The following is a 16,998-nucleotide window of genomic DNA, read 5'->3' as shown; positions in this document are numbered from 1 at the left end:
CGCGGCCTCTTTTTTTTTTACTCTCAGCCGAAAGCGGATTTGCCCCAGAAGCCTCATTACGTTGAATTATCGGCGTAATAAAGACAGAAAGTGTTTTGACTGACACTTGGAAGTTTTTTTTAAAAGAAGCCGAAGCCATGTGAGATATTGCAGCAGGCTCTTGGACAGTGTTCAAAAAAATTTGTTTCTCATCGCGTGTGATTTGTCACTCGCACGTCTTTTTATCCCGGGGGAATTGCTGACACATTGGAAATGCACAAAGGAGTATAACAAGGACATGTGTCATACCTTACACCCTTATTACGCCGGCAATGACAAGCGAGACAAGCAGTCACTTCCAACACACTGTGCGCTCGGCAACTGAAGCCCACATTGCTCACGGCCGGAGCAAAGAAGCTCCAAAGTGTGTGTGAAATGTCAATATAATAAAGGATGGTGTGTGAAATATAAAAAAATGTAGATATGGATGTGTAGCAGAGGGCAGGGGAGGTGTGAGAGAGAGAGTGAGAGAGAGAATGGGGGGGTTGTTTATGAATAGCAGACAATGAATGATGGAAGCTCTCCCGAGGGTACAGGCCCCTGAGCACTGCTGCGGGGACTTGGGAACACGCCAGTCTCCCATGCCCTGTGAGATGCCAGTTTGGGTGGGCACCGTTCCGAATGGGTGCTCTCTTCTCCAGGATACACCGCAGGGTCCCAGGGGAGCGCCTCCAGGCAGTGGCTGCTCCAGAGCGGGGGCTGGCTGGAATCTTAATCAGGGACATGAGGGTGGGGGGGGGTTGGAGACACAGTCCCCATATTCCCTCTGTTCCTCAATATTAGTATAACGCGGGATGAAGAGGGGAAAATGTCTCATTATGTCGGGTTACACACCTGTGGTAAAATAGACTCACCGGATTGTAAAAATGACTCATTGTGATGCCGTTTGTATTTCTTTTAATTGGTGGAAAATTACACAAATAGCATATGGAGCTCGAATTTAATGAATTTCAACAGTCCTATTTATCACTTATGAATAAGTTTTTTTTTTTCCACCAGTGGAATATGGCTCTCTGCTTGCATCCTGTCTGCTCACAACCTGTCTGTTTTCTTCTCTTCCTGCTCTCGTCCTCGTCCTGCGCTGCAACAGGAGCTGCTGAAACCGTGACAGGTACTCTTTCTTTTTTTTTTTTTGCTACCTGCTGTTCATTTGGAAGTGCTCGCTTCTGTCTGTCTATCGATTGGCTGTCCATCGCGGCCTGTTCATCTGTTGCATATTTACATGAATGGTTGGTTATGTTGGTGTTTTCCTTTCAGGAAGAGGAGGAGAAGAGAGCCACGCGCTCGCAAATGCAGAGACTCTTTTTATATACTTAATTCTCAAGTCAACATTTCGCCACATGTAACGGCAGATTTCAATTTGTTTTTTCAGACCACTGGGTTGCCACTTAAGTTTGTCTGTTTTTTAAATTAGCTTTTTTACTGAGATCTACGATGCTAGGAGGTGCACTTTACCAATTGCAATTATTCTAACGGCAAAAATAAACACATCTGGCTCTAACTAGCCTATCGCTCTTAATGAAAACAAGACGCTGTGAGCGATACTTAGGCACAGCTGTGTTTTGGGCCTAGAAGTATAATAAGACCTGGATACGATGCCGCCGCTGAGCCTCGCTTCCAGTGGCCGTTCATGGTATTGCGGCAACAAATCCCCCAACGGCCCAAAAAGCATTTTCCCCATAGACCACCATTGTAAAGAAGAACAGTTCAAACTGCATCAAGGTCAATTATTATTGAATCTTTCTATTATGAAATTTTGATCCATGGATGTTTTATATTTGTAATTTTTCCTCAAGCCGAGAAAAGTGATTTAAACATATGTGACATCATCACAATGTAAAGTCTATGGGCCGAGCTTCTGGGCGGGGCCAGACAGGGAAACACTACTGCGCATGCTCAGTGGGCCGCGTATCCCGGAAGCTAGAAAACATGCTAATGTAATGCTGATGTTTAGCATGTTTACCATGTGCACCATCTTAGCTTAGCGTGTTACCATGCCAATATTATCAAATATTAGTATTAGCAAATTATCAGTAAACACAAAGAACATAAGTACATAAAGTTGGACAACTGTACAGAAATGTATGTCCGTTCTTATATACAATTATCCATAACGGTATATAATAAGATACCTGTATACACTATATATTCAAACAACATTTGGCTCGTACGGAACATTATTCAGGAACATGAAGTTGTGAGTCGTGCTGTCTCCTCCTTTCTCTGAATGTCCACCTGCAAACTAACACCTCATTAGAAGTAGGGCTGGGCGATATGGACAAAATCTTCTGTCTCCATATAGGTAATTTCATATTTTCATATCTCGATAATAATATATATCAAGATATAGCATGTTTTCTGGTAATTCAATAAATAAATAATCTATATGAAATAACCATATGGTAAATCCTATTTTTATTCCTGTGTGAATTAAATACTTGACAAATGACAAGTATTAAGAGTATTTTCTCATTCAATGAAGATCTTTAGTGAAAAATGAACACAACAGTTTCAAGTGAAATTATAGAGAACAAAATGAATAAATATTTCCAGCTTTATGCTGACTATGTTTACATGCATGCACACAAATACAGAGTAATCAGATTAAGACAATAATTTAACTGAGTCAGATTTTCTGAGACATTTCAGTTAGTGTGTGCTTGTTATTATCAATTTAGACGTAATTGTGTATCACGATATCTCAATGTATGATTTCATCACAATATGATTCCATTGAAAGACGATAAATTATCATAATGAATTATCACCCAGCCCTAACTAGAAGAGGTGAACTAACCCTTCAGTTCTCTATGTTGTTGTCTTTTAATGTGTGATGTTACTGTGAATTATTGACAGCTTTTCTCTGGTTTTAGCTGGTATTAGCAAAGCAAGAAAAAAAGAAAACACACTGCAATGGTACCACTTTCTGATAAATGATCACTGTTGAAAACACTTCATCTTACTTGCCCAGATGCTAGTAAGTAAAAAAAAAAAAGACTGATTTTTGCATCCCAAGGACATGTTCAAGTACTGCCCTAAAATATTTTACTTTATTGCACTATGAATTTGTCAAGTTCATTCCTCTATACAAGACAAATGTGAGCGTGAATCATGGGACCGTTCCTTATGTAATAAAGTAAAACATTTATTAAAAGGGAGCGGTTAACAGTGTGGTGAGTCCTTGGGAGGCAGATACCAATTTCAAACCAATTAACTTCTAACTAATGCTTTAACTAATGCTTCAAAAATGGTTAATAAACCATTTATTGTTGCTCTATAGTTCATTCATAAGTCAACAATAAGACTAGTTAGTTAGTTAGTTAGTGTTTAGCCTTTTTGTTTGGTAATAATGCAGTTATAAATATTGGTAACGTTCACCCTCTCCAGCCCTCTGGAAGCGAAGTGAATGCTGGTAACTGATCTATAAAGCTTCAGTAAATGATTCAGTTACAATTTATTTATAAACCCTTTATAATGGACACCCTATTATAAAGTGGTACCCAATCATTACAGTGTATCGACCATTTCATTTGCTTCAGAAAAATGACACATTTTACATTTCAGTTGGTGACTTTCTCAGGTGGAACAGCCTTATTTTCAAAGTCATGTTGTACCATCATTATACAATCGGTTCCACTGAGGTTCTAAGAGAGCTCGTCTTTGCTGGAAAGAAAGAAAAAAGACAGTCAAATTAGTGGGTATGAAATTTTTTGAAACCTTCCCATGCAAAGGGTCTGGGAGAAATGGCACGGCGCTAATTATACCCTGAGACAGAGACCTTCTTACTTGTGAACATTCTTAAAACAGCATTTCATCATGAGGATCGGGGTTTAATGACTGAGCTGGATGAAGACGCGCGGCGGAGAAAAGGCAGCATCAGAGGAGGATAGGGAGAAACTTTTATTGTTAATGACTGGCTATAGTCCTGGTTGTTCCTTGAAAGGACACGACGGCTGCAGACAGCCGTGACTCAAGGGAGAGGAATTGGGGGATGGCTGTCCTGCTTTTTGCTACCCCTTTCATGTCTTTTGATGTGAAAACAAGAGAGAAAAGTTCAAAGAGGGCGCCAGCTTTATTCAAAGGTGCCTGTCTCCGAACTTCTGCTAGAGGAGCCGGCCCGCTAATATTTCCTGATTTCGTCAACTTTTGTTAAAATTGGTTGGGGGGGCAGTTGCTGTTTTGCATTTTGAGTACGGCTGATGAGGCGAGTCTCCATGCCAGGCACTTGATGCCAGATTGTACATCCCCTCAGAGAGCGCACAGACTTTTGAAGGTCTGTATTTCCTCTGACTGTTTCATTCAGTATGTTGTGATGCAGGAACAGGAGGGCAGCCATGTGTAGAGATACAGGCACTTTACTCTTCCAGACAGCTGCTGGAATGAGTGTGAATTTATCAGCCAGTCATCTGTGCCATGCCTCTGCCCACTCCCCCTCCATCCCCACCCACCACCCAGAATTAATGACTGCCTCTCCTCATTTGCACCCAATCATGACCAGGATGCCGAGGCAATTGAAAATGTTTACTCCAATTGCAAAAACCCTCCATGTTCCACAAAGTGGCCTGTTTTCACTTTGATGGGATTGCTAATCACAGCGACGTTATTTATGTGCGTTTTGAATTGGAGATGAGCCTAGGCCGGGATATTGGAGGGGGACCAACCTTGCTTGGGGCTGCTAAACCTTATGGAGAATTTATCTATTGCGTTCCCTTTCTCTCGGTCCAACAGATTGGGAGCAGAATAACCTTGCTTTGAGGCCGCTCTATGTTGCTGTTTTGACTGCCAAATATATTACTTTTACAGCGATGAAATAAAATAGACATTAAAACACTCCACATTGCTTCCGCCTCATCTTCCGCAGCTCTTAGTGCATGTGCAGAGGAGCTCCGGCACACTTGATATCATCACAAACTTACACACTTCAGCTCTCCACATGACGATTATTTTGGTGTGATGCCCGTGATTATCTCTCTTTATTTACTTGTTCTCATTTCTGAATTCATTTCACTAATTCAGTTGTTCGCAATGAAGTGCGAGGCCACGCTGCTACATGACCATGAGGAAATGATATGAGTCGGGAGAAAAAGCTCACTTACTGTGATGTGACCTTAAAGCCTATTATGAAAGCCTAAGAGTATTTGTACATTAATACATTAATTTGTCAATGCCTGTCCTCATCACTCCCTGTGAAGGCCACAAAAACAGGATACTGATTTTGAACTAAACCAGAATTGCTTCCATTTTGGACGATTCTGCACCTTAAGATTTACGTCCAATGCCAATGCAGGAAATAGTGTGCCCGTAGCAAAATGGAAAGTTCATGTCCTGTGTCAGACCTGCAATTAATGTTCACTTAACCACAATCTTTCTCGTAACCTTAACCATACCTTTAAGCGATAGTTGGACATTTTTGGAAATAAGCATATTCTCATTTATGCTGAGAGCTAAATAAAAAGGTCAATATCACTCTTATGTCTGTACGGTAAATATGTACCCTAGAGTGGAGCCAGCAGCTGGTAAGCTTAGCATAGGAGTGGGAAACAGCTAGTCTGGCTCTGTCCAAAGGTAACAAAATCAGCCTACCAGCACCTCATGATTAGAAGTCATTTAACACGTTATATCTAATTTGTTCAATTTGTACAAAAAACGAAGTGTAAAAAGGGAACAGCCCCACCGAGAACACGAAGGCTGCTTCATCTTTTTATAGGGGGGCCAGCAGCCGTTAGCTTAGCCAGTTAGCTATACGCCAGCAAGCTAAACCAACAGACTGCTGGCTGTAGCCTACCCATATATTTAACAGACAGATATGAAAGTGATCTTCTCATCTAACTCTCTGCAAGAAATGTTGAACAATTGCTTTGAAGTTAATTTGCTATAACTACAATCTTTCCCTATAAACTTCTTTTGGGCGTCATTGGGCAACAATCCCATAATAACCTTTCAGCATATTGTAATTCAAGTGTTCTGAGAGAAAACTAGACTTCTGTACCTCCTCATGGCTGTTTTCAGGCTTTAGAAAATCTAGCCCGTGATGGGAGACTTTGGCCAATCACAGGTCATTTCAGAGAGAGAGAGCGTTCCTATTGGCTGTTCTAGAAATGCAGATGCGTGTGCACGTCCCTTCAGATAGTGAAAGCCGGATTTAACGGCAGAAAATCCTGCAGGAAAAGTTGCTATTCCAGCATTGGCAACAACTGCCTACACTACCAAGAAACCCAAAAAAAGGAAGACGGACTTCTAAAAAACAGAGTTTAAAGGAGAGTCTGACAATATTGTGAAGCGCTTCAGAGATGGAGAGACAATGTAGCTAATAGCTTAGCCTTCTGCTAACAGCAGCCAAAGGCTCACGGCTGCGTAACTAGTGCCTCGAGTCACAGTATGTCATTTTAAAGGGCTTCACGCCCACAAATTTGCAAAGAAAACAGGACGGAAATTCTGTACCAGAATACCGTCCTAGTATGGAAGTATGTACCGTACGAGTTAGTACTCATACTAACTAGTACTCGTACAGGTTACTGTATGACGCACGTGCATATGCCTGTGCTTGTCTGGTGGGAGGGGCTTAGGACAGAGAGTGGTGAGCTGCAGGAGGAGGGCTGTGTTTTCAAATTCTGGCGTTTTTGTGCCTTTTCCAGAAAACTGCCTACTGCAGCTTTAAGCATACTGTAGATACCATGCACAGAGACAGCAAGAAAAAAACGTTGGTGCTGGACGTATTCTGGGGTTTTGTTAAATCATCCAGTTGTGTTCTTGTTTGGCAATAGTTTTCTCGATCTACGTGTGCTCTTACTTTTACAGTTAACAAGTCAACATGAGTAAAAACAGTTTGAGGGAGGACTTGAGAGTTTCCACAGAGGAGCCAAGTTAAGATAAAAGGTCTAATATGTGTGTTATATTATCCAAATGTTTGACGCTTATTTCAGACACGATATGCCCCACCGGCCCACACCTCCGTTCAATGGTCCATAACAACATTGCCAGTATAAAAAATGTGCAAAAAAGGTTGAGAACCCTTGCATATATTTATATTCTCCCTCATCCATCATTCACTGTTGGCCTCTCTGCCTCTAGTGGCTGCCGGGGGTATTCCCTCGTCTACAGTAAACACTGAACCAGAATCATAAACTATCACCGTCTGCTGTGCTATTTAATTTAGTTCATGTCTGTGAGTTTTAATTTAATATTACATTATGTCAATGCCCATTAGCAAGTAGTGAATATAAACTGCATTAAAAACCTTTAATAGGCTGCAGTGTGTACTTTCTCAACATAATCTGTGTCTGTTTTTACCTATTTTGTCCTGAACCTGATCCCTGGCAGCAGAGTGGAATGAAATGGGTGGTTCATTGCATCAGACAGGTCTGACGAGCTTTTTCTCCACAGGAGGTTAATTTCTTATTGCTTGCCGCATTCACAGAGTTCATTTTGAATCATGTTAGTTTGGCTGTCTATTCCCATTATCACTATCTGAAAATGCAGGTGTTTTTTTTTTCTCTCCTCCACTTTGTAAATGTCAGAATGCAATAGAGGTGTCTGACAACTCGGGCATCCAAATGTGCTTCTGATGTTTTCTTGGGGCTGTGGCTGGGAGTGTTGTTTCTCCGCTGGTGTGAATCTGAGGCATTAAAACGTATTCACCAGTCTCCTTACGCTTTTTTGGGCACCTGCCAGATAAATATAGCACAAGGTGACTTTTGATTCCCTTCCTCTTTCTCTTCGGGGGGGTGGAGGGAGAAACAAAGCCAGGCTTTTTGTGTGGGGTGTAAGTTACGATGACAAGGTCCACGGCCTGTCTGTGGCAACAATGCCAGTGTACAGAGAGTGACTCAGACGCTTACAGCACTTTTATTCCTAGAGATACAGAACAGCTGAGCACACGGAGCGCACATTGGTCACATGGAACCTCAGATGGAGGGCTCTGATAAAGCTCAACCATAAACAGCATCCAGCCCGGCTCATCTCTCTCTGTTTAACTCCCCCCTCTCGTCCTCAACCCGGCCCATATCTACTACTCGCCACTTTCTTACACTCTTTCTTTGTCTCGTTTTCTTCCTACCCTCTCCTCTCTCCCTACCTTCGTGGGCAGCAGAGCTTACAGCCCATCTGGCACTGACTCACAGGGCCCACTCTGAGCTAGGGGAGATCAATAGTGACAAACATTGCACATGGCTCTTATATTAAAAGGATTAGACATGGCTGCAACCAAACAATCTACGCGGCCTATTCACGTATCTGCACACTGTGCATGTGTTTACATGCAGTCCCAGTTGTAGGAAATATAAATATTTGATAGGCTGTAAATAGCCAGACAGGAATGCTTTGCCTCCCATCTGAAAATTAATTGTTCCCATCTGTATTTTTTGAAGTCGAAGGTCAGAACCTGGCGACCGACAACGTGTCGGTGATCGAGGGGGAAACGGCCACCATCAGCTGCAGAGTGAAGGACAACGACGACTCCGTCATCCAGCTTCTCAATCCCAACAGACAGACCATCTACTTCAAAGATGTTAGACGTAAGTGCTGGTGCCTCAGACACAATGTAAACCATGTCTCCTGAAATTCTTGTGAAGTATAAGCATGAAATATGCAAACACATTGGGGTTACTTCTTCAGGGCGATCTTGAGCTGCTTCTGTCAAAGTTTCCTGGTCAATCTTTTAAGGTATTGATTTATCTGCTTTGGGCAGTCAGTAAGGGGTGGAGTACTATCTTCTCCCACCTCCCTTTCCACACTTTCCTCCATGTAGGTCTTTACCACCTCAACCGCAGGTATCGGGGGAAGTGAAAGTAAGATGTTTTTTTTCCACGGAGAAATGCACACAGCCCGTATTCAGAAACTATGCCTTTAAACGTAAGGTTGTGATGTCACAACTCTACAGTCAGCGGTAGAAGTGCCGCTAAACCCCGTGTATTTGACACACACATAGAGCCCCTTTACACCTGCATTACAATGTATTATGGGTGATTGGATTGCAATCAGATAGTGCTTGCCAACATGAAAGTACACGTGTAAATGCACAGTTTTGAGGACGGATTGTTATCCGATCGGACAAACCACCTCCAGAGGTGGTCAGGGACGCATTGTGACCACATTGAACACAAGTGTAAATGCAAATGCGTTTTCAACCCACATCCAACAATTACGTGGGCGGAAATAGGTAATGCTAGATCTGTCCCAAGTACCATTTTTTGGGCTCCGAAGCTTCGGTAGTAATCAACACCTTCGACCGGGTGTGTGTGCGGCAGGGGGGGGTCAGTGCTCAACCTGCAGCGTGCTCTCAGCACTCCTCTGGTCTCTGGACCACCATGACCAAGGAGATCACCGCAGCCGCCACCGCTCTGTCTGTGCTCAGCATCTCCTCTCCTCTCAAGTCACGTTTGCGGGCCCTCTCCCCCTAAATGACGGCATTTTGAGGCTTAAGTGTCCCTGCATTACACACCGCCTCTCCGGCAGTGCCTGGCTGCAAGCCCGTGCAGCCTCCAGAGGCTTCCTCTCAGCCCTTTCAGACAGACCATATCGGATCTCAATCGGATCTCAATGTGGACGCTGGAGACACATATTAATACCAGGTGTAAATATATTCAGGTTAAATCATATACAATCTGGATAGGAGACGCATTGTAATGCCAGGTGTAAAGGGAATCACAGTGAGTGCCCGGCTGCAGTGACGCTGTCAAAACGGCAACAACGCAGATGGGGAAGACCGGAAAAGCGGATCAATCAGAGCAGACTGGGCTTTTTCGGTAGGGGGTCTTAAAGAGACAGGCGTTAAAACGGAGCGTTTCAGACAGAGGGTTTATTTCTGCTTCACACCAACATTACTTCCACCATACCTTTAAAGGAAAATTCTGTTTCAAATCAAAGTCCTGTTTTGGTGGACATTGTTCCATGACAACCAGTTTTGTTAAAGATATGGGGACACAAAGATGTGAAATGTGAATGAATGAGATATTAAAATGATAGTCAAGTTATTACCCAAACTGTATGTTCTAAACATGAGTTTGACCTTGTAGAGCCACTTCATCATTAAACTTACTGCATTAGTGCTGTCAATTTTTTCATAATCAAGTTTGAATAAATTCCAACTATCAATAATTCATTTGTTCAAATGATCTCGCTACTTCCTCACGCAATTTGCTGTTACGAGAGTGACCAGCTAACTTTACAAGGCAGTTGCGATTTAAAAAATGTGTCAACCCTTTTATGCATGCATACTCTTTAAAAAAACCCAACAACAATTATAATTGGAAAAGTTTGACCTTACAGCTGAAGTTATTTAATATTTAACTACTTAATCATAACCAAAGCCTTTCCCACAGCTTAACCAAATCATTTAAATTGTCTAAATTGAATCCAGACTTTAACCAACGCTGTTATACTTCTAAGTTTCACGTTGAAAAATATGTGACAATGGCCTGACTGTACCAGCGGCGCCAGAATGAGTTCTGAAATGGGGGGGCCAGCTTTGACGTAGGCTGATACAGTGTTTCCCACAGGATTTTGAGAGACTGTGGTGCTCACCCGAAAGAACATTTTGAACATTTTAAAGTTGAATGCATCAATCTGGTGCACTTTGAGAGCAAAATTACAACGCTAGATCTATGAAGAACTTGGTGCTCTAGTAAAAAATGTAATCATAAAGCTTGTATCGTTAATGCTGACTACTTCCGGTGCCCATGGACCCACGGCATGCATTTCAGAATTTGTGCTAATTTCGCTACATTTGTGAGATGGTGTTACGGAAGAAGAGCTGCTACAACAGTTTTTTCTTTTCCCCAGAACTGTGAGTTTTTGTGTTGGTTTCACATTTCAGGTTTTGACATTTACAGTGAAGGTATCACTGCAAGATCAGCTCCAGCTTCAGGTTAAACGTGATTCCATCTGCCCTTGACTTCTTGGCTCTTTTACACAAGTCATTAAGCTCAGAATGCGGCAAGATTGATATGAGATAATACACAGCGCTACCATAATGAGAATACTTCTGTGTCCTTGTCACTGTTCGATTTTACGATAATCTCTTAGATTAGGATATTGAATATTATGATTATGCATGAGCATATGGGCTACTCCTACTTCTACCGAGTTTTGGTATCTGCCTTTTTTACTTGTTTCTATCTGGGATCCGAGCCAAGATTCAAGGTGAACGAGAAACACCCTTCATTTCAGTCTATATTGCATCCCAGCTGTTATTTCACAAGTCTAGGTAGCGAGACGCGTGTGTTCCATTTTCTCTCTCGCGAACAGCATCAGGGGAGTTTGAGTACACATCTTCGTCATATTTGTACAAAATACCCAAAGCTACCCGAGAATATGACAGAGGAGAATGGATTCATATAAAGCATAGGTCATGTTGTGCTCTGCATCATGGAAATATTTATTCTGGGAGACTGGGATCATGTCAGTAACAATCAATATTAGCTCTGTACTGTTAAGGAAATCTTTCCAGGCGGTTAGGACAACCTTTTCTTCTCCGTTCTTTCCTAAGCTGGTCCACGTGGGCCATGTATACATGTCATTTTCTCTGCCTTAGTCAACGCAGTTTCATTGACGATTACAAAACACAAAATGGTTTTAGATCTGAATATATGTCCGATTTCTGACAGGCGGCTAAAACGTTATTAGGCCGCTGCCGTGTGTTTGTGTCTCTCGTAATGGGGTTTAGTGAACCCCCATGGCAGCACTATTCTAGACTCTGTTCCTAAAGGACTGCCGGTTCTGTGGGGACCCCCCTCAGCCAGTGGCATTGTTACCTGTCAACAGGGCCGCTCGACACAGTGGCAGATCTTTGTATACGGGCAAGTAAACAGCAGCGACATAGAGACACACCAGGAGCTACAAGAACAGCAGCAGCCACAGAAACAGATACATAGGCTATACACAAATACCATACAAAATGATAACAGCTTTACAGTCCCGGTGAAGGCCAAATAAACAAATTGCGATTGCAGCAAATAAAGATGAATTATGTCATAGGTGTAGAGGCTGAGCGAGTGTTGCTGGGAATGAGGTATTTATTCTGCTAGATATATGCGAAATGACGTGCAATTTGGCAGAGTTGTCATACGAAATGGGAAGAATGAGCTTCTATCAGCGAAGGTGGACCTCTATGGATGGTGATGCAATATCGCACCATTATTTATTCACTGCATCTCTCCCCGGGAGTTACCTGACTTTGTATTGCACAGGTTTAATGTTTAAAATGATACTCTGCCAAAAGAATTTCCTTTTCGCATCAGATACTACAGGTTGAAAAGCTCCTTCAGATCTTAAGTATTTCTCTAAAACTTTAATAGCCATGACTAAATAAGCAACATCAAAGAAAAGAAAAACATCTTTAGATATTATTTAACACTCAAAAACTCGGCTAAACTGAGCAGATCTGACTGACAGTGGTCCCGCAATATAAACAAACAATCCCACAACAGTCGTCCCAAGACATTTTTAGGCGACCAAAATGTTACAATTAACTTTGATGAACTGAAAACACACTGTGAAAGTGTTCTAAGATGAAAACACGCACAACTCCCAGACCGGACAATGCCGTGGTAGCGAACTGCCAATCACAAAGTAGTCACGATTGTCATGAAATTTGGTGCAGATATTCATGTTCCCCTCAAATTGAATTGTAATTACTTTGGTGATCCCCTGACTTTTCATCTTGTGCCATCAGGTCAACATTTTTTTTACTTAATGAACAAATACCTGCAAAATTAATGACATTCCCATCAAGCTCAGCAGTACTGTATGCATGCTAACATGCTAAACCAAGATGGTGAATATGGTAGACGTTCAACAAGCTTAAAAAGTAACTTAACTCTAAATCCAACTAAATATTGAGTTAGTAAATTATGGTAAATGTAGTCACATTATTGCACTATGAATTGATCGTGGATCCATAGAAACATACTTGCCAACCCTCCCAGGGTCACAATTCTCCCGTATTGCGCACCAGTCTAGTACTGTAAGTTAACCCTGCATTAACTATCTTTTAACAATACGGGGCAGCGGAAAAAAGGTGTGAACACAACACTGATATAAAATTGCCTTTAAGATCAACTTGTTAGCCAACAGTTGCCTATTTATACATCCAAGAGAAACAGAGCATCATTATTATTAAGTTGGCCACCTGGAGAAATGTAAGTCCAATATTTCACTCTCTTTTAGCTCTGTCTTTGGTCTCCACCAACTCCTGAGGGAAATGTCTGCCTCTTTAGCTACTAAAATCTCAGCTATGTTCACCAACTAGTCATTAGCTTATGCTATGAGATGCTATGAGAGCCATGAGAGTGAACCAAAACAGTAAAGTAAAGCTGTTTAAAGCTCTATAGAGCTGAGACAAAGTGGCAATTATCTTCGCCTTTCTTGCCAAAAGTGACACTTTTCACATGTAAGTCACATGACTACCTGTATAGTCCAAAAAAACATTGTTTCATTAAATTGTAGCTGATACATTTCGTCCATGGGATCTTCAGAACTTCAAGAGGGGCAACAGCACAAAACGAGATGAAACAATTAGTTGATTAATCGGCTACTTGACTAAGAGACAATTAATCAAGAACAATTTTACTAATCCATTAATCGTCCTTGTTTCTTTAAGCAAAAACTACCAAAGATTCACCGGCTGCAGCTTCTCAAATGTGAATATTTTCTTGTTTTGTTGGTCTTCTATGAGAGTGAACTGATTTTATGATATTTTATAGACCAAAATATAAACTGAGAAAACAATCAACAGATTAATCTCTAATGAAAATAATCTCCCAATATGTATGCCTACACTGACTACTGAATACTAGATACTGTGCACCCTCCGTGCTCTTATGTAAGCAGTCATCCGGTTACGAAACTGCCTCGTAGCCTATAAACCACACTGTGCGTCTCCAAAGTGAAGGGTTTCCCTCCTTAGCAGGTGCTTCGGCTCTCAAAGTGCATCAGCGTCATTGTTTCCCTTTGAGGAGAGGCTTTCCAAAGAGCTCTCAAATTATATTGGGGGATGAGGTTTCATGTTGACACTGCCCCGAGACCTTGGGTAATGATCATGATGCTAAGTGCAAAGCCTGAAGGGAATAACAAACTCCCCGTGCTTTAAACAGGGCCTGAATAGAGTTCGTTATAGCTCGACAGATGCAGAGAGGACTTGATAAAGAAGGCAGGTCAAAACATCAAAAGGGCTCCCAATCAAATCAACCAAAGCTGTTTATGTAAAAGCGTGCTGCTTAGGGATGAGGGCTGACCCAAATGAAAAGCAGAGTAAAAAACTCTCAGTGAGAAAAGGATGGCTAACCTAGTTTGACGACATTAAAAGAAAACCCAGCCAATCTTACTGCCATTAGTATACAGATTCCCGGCTACTTTTTTGATTTAGAGTGTCAGGGCACCCGACCCTCTCTACCTCCGCACTGTGATTTAATTCATTATGTATGTTTGAATGCCTCTCCCTTTTTTTTTTCTGGAATATGTGAGTTCGATGCATCCATCCATGACCAGCAGCAGCCCATTTTAAGAGTTCCTAGCTTGTTAGGAGTCCTCATGAGCACTCTTCACACTTTCCTGTCTCTGCGAGTGCTCCGTGGACTGTAAAGCTACTTTATAAATCAACTTGTATGAATCATTTTGAAACTCACTTTTCTTTTACTCAATTAAGGAGAAAGCCCACTAAAGGGCAACACTCCCCACTTCTACCTCCCCCTTATCTCTATCTCATTTTCTCCTCGCGTCTCCTTTGTCTTCCTCCATCCCCTCTCTCATTCTCACCCCCTTCTCCCTTTCTCACCCCCATGTCTCACGTCCGTGTCCCTGCACTCTGTATCCTCACTGTCTCTCTGTCTCACATGTATCCCCACAGCTCTGAAGGACAGCCGGTTCCAGCTGGTGAATTTCTCTGACAACGAACTGCGGGTGTCTCTGTCCAATGTGTCACTCTCCGACGAGGGACGCTACGTGTGCCAGCTCTACACAGATCCTCCTCAGGAAGCCTACGCAGACATCACTGTCCTGGGTAGGTGTGAGGGTGCATGTGCGAACCTTGCACGCACACACAATCACACCCCCTCCTCATCGCACACGTTTCTTATTGTATTTCGCTAGTGAATATGAAATAATAGTAATCTTTGATCCTGTTATCTTTAGCAACTGAAACAAAATGTCAGCCAATTAGGCTCTCGCGGTGCTCAACAGCATAGCGAAAAGGAGCAGATGCTGAAACTGATGGCTCAGACCACGTCGGCTTTGGCAGCTGTGTTGACTCTGTGAATCCCGGTGAATGTTGACTTGGCTGCTCCAAACGATTCCCTATTGAGAGTCAGCTGTGCCACACTTTGATGCTTTGGAGTGAAATTACTCCAGTTAAGCTTTATTATACATGCAGACATCCTGGGGGATTGAAAGGAATTAAAAGCACTTTAAAGTAATTACTCTAGTTGTACAATTGAAGCCTAGCTGCAGTATTTTCTGAACCAAGGGTTGCATTCAAGAGTCCTTGAAATGAACACCCCGCTGACTTTTTGCTTTCAAGTAACTGGAGTTCAGCAAGTTTGTTGCGATGACTAATGCAAGGGACAACTGCGCCGTACCCTATTCTGTGTACATTTTACACCCCAGGATGTAATCACATATACTTACATAACTTTGGCATAGAATGTCGGGAAACATTTAGAATACGGGGTGCGAAACGCATGTTTCATAAGTGATGCATGACTCACGATTTAAAGGATGACTTAAAGCTGTAGTAGGCGAGAGTGGAGCAAATATTATTAAAAAAAAGTTATTTTTATAAAACGGTTGCTATGTCCTGAGAGTAGTACATGAAACAGGTAACCTGAAAAAAATCATGTGCCTCTGTGTCCTCCGGTGCTCCTAACGGCATCTGCAAGATTTCACAGACCATAGGAAAACAAGCAGTCAGAGCTGATCTGGGATCTGCTGTCCAGCAACCGTCTATGAGAGACGGCTGTCAATCACTCGCGAACTCTGACCAAACGGTCAAACTAGTCTATTTGACCTCTAAATGGGACCATAATTTACTAAATGAAAATCACGCTGTATTGAAGAAGACTTGAAATTAGTGATTGAGACCATAAACTCATGTTTACAATGTTTACTGAGGTAATAAATCAAGTGAGAAGTAGTCTCATTTTCTCATAGACTTCTATACAATCAGACTCCTTTTTGCAATCAGAGGAGTTACCCCCTGCTGGCTGTTAGAAAAAATGCAAGTTTAATGCACTTTTCAGAACCGGAGGTTGCCCACTGGTTTTGAGTGAAATGTCCTGACGACAATTGATTGCCATGAAATTTGGTGCAGATATTCATGTTCCCCCGTCAGGATGAATTGCAATCACTTTGGTGATCCCCTGACTTTTCATCTAGTGCAATAAGGTCAACAATTTTTTGTCCAATACTTTACTTTATGAACAAATATCTGCCAAACTAATGACATTCCCATCAATCTAAGCTGTACTTTGTGCATGCTAACATGCTGAACTAAATCCAACTAAATGTTGAATTAGTAAATAATGGTAAATATAGTCATCTTATTACACTATGAATTGATCCAGGTACCATAAAAACATACTTGCCAACCCTCCCGATTTTCCCGGGAGACTCACGTTTTTCATTCATCCCTGTCTCGGTTTCCTCGTATTTCTCCCGACTGGCACTGTACAGCATGTAAGCCCTACTGTTTCCACCCAGACAGCAATACCAAAATGTCGTTTCCTAGCGGAAGAGAGCTTCTCACAACCATCACGGTTTGAGTTGCGCTCGCCGCTGGGTTCAGCGCAAATCACAGCGGCAGCGTCCAAAGTTGAGCTTTGCTTGTCGCAGTGAAGGGCCGTCATGGCGTGGTGCAAGCCATTGGGAATAATAGGTTTCAGTGTGCAGTGGTGCCGTTGTTATGTTGTGTCTGAAAGGGCCTTCAGTGGGTGAGAGATGGAAGATAGAGAAATGGAGAGTACTAAGAGA

The 16,998-nt window shown here is 42.2% G+C and overlaps 1 protein-coding gene and 1 long non-coding RNA gene across 7 annotated transcripts in view; one reads left to right on the top strand and one right to left on the bottom strand.

The window, feature by feature from the left end:
- LOC141771756 (uncharacterized) overlaps window positions 1-16,998 on the bottom strand; it is a 118,555-nt gene that overhangs the window by 49,451 nt on the left and 52,106 nt on the right. The window lies entirely within an intron of this gene.
- Window positions 1-16,998, top strand: part of cadm1b (cell adhesion molecule 1b) — a 168,373-nt gene that overhangs the window by 113,715 nt on the left and 37,660 nt on the right. For 2 of the 3 annotated variants that reach the window (XM_074642361.1, XM_074642359.1), the window contains exons 2-4: window positions 1,130-1,150; window positions 8,406-8,552; window positions 14,882-15,034. In XM_074642361.1, coding sequence (XP_074498462.1) covers window positions 1,130-1,150; window positions 8,406-8,552; window positions 14,882-15,034 — 321 coding nt within the window. The remainder of the gene's footprint in view (window positions 1-1,129; window positions 1,151-8,405; window positions 8,553-14,881; window positions 15,035-16,998) is intronic. The other variant, XM_074642360.1, reaches the window with a different exon arrangement.

The sequence above is a fragment of the Sebastes fasciatus genome, chromosome 7, assembly GCF_043250625.1.
Source record: "Sebastes fasciatus isolate fSebFas1 chromosome 7, fSebFas1.pri, whole genome shotgun sequence".
Lineage (NCBI taxonomy): Eukaryota > Metazoa > Chordata > Actinopteri > Perciformes > Sebastidae > Sebastes > Sebastes fasciatus.
This window is presented reverse-complemented; position numbering and strand designations above follow the sequence as displayed.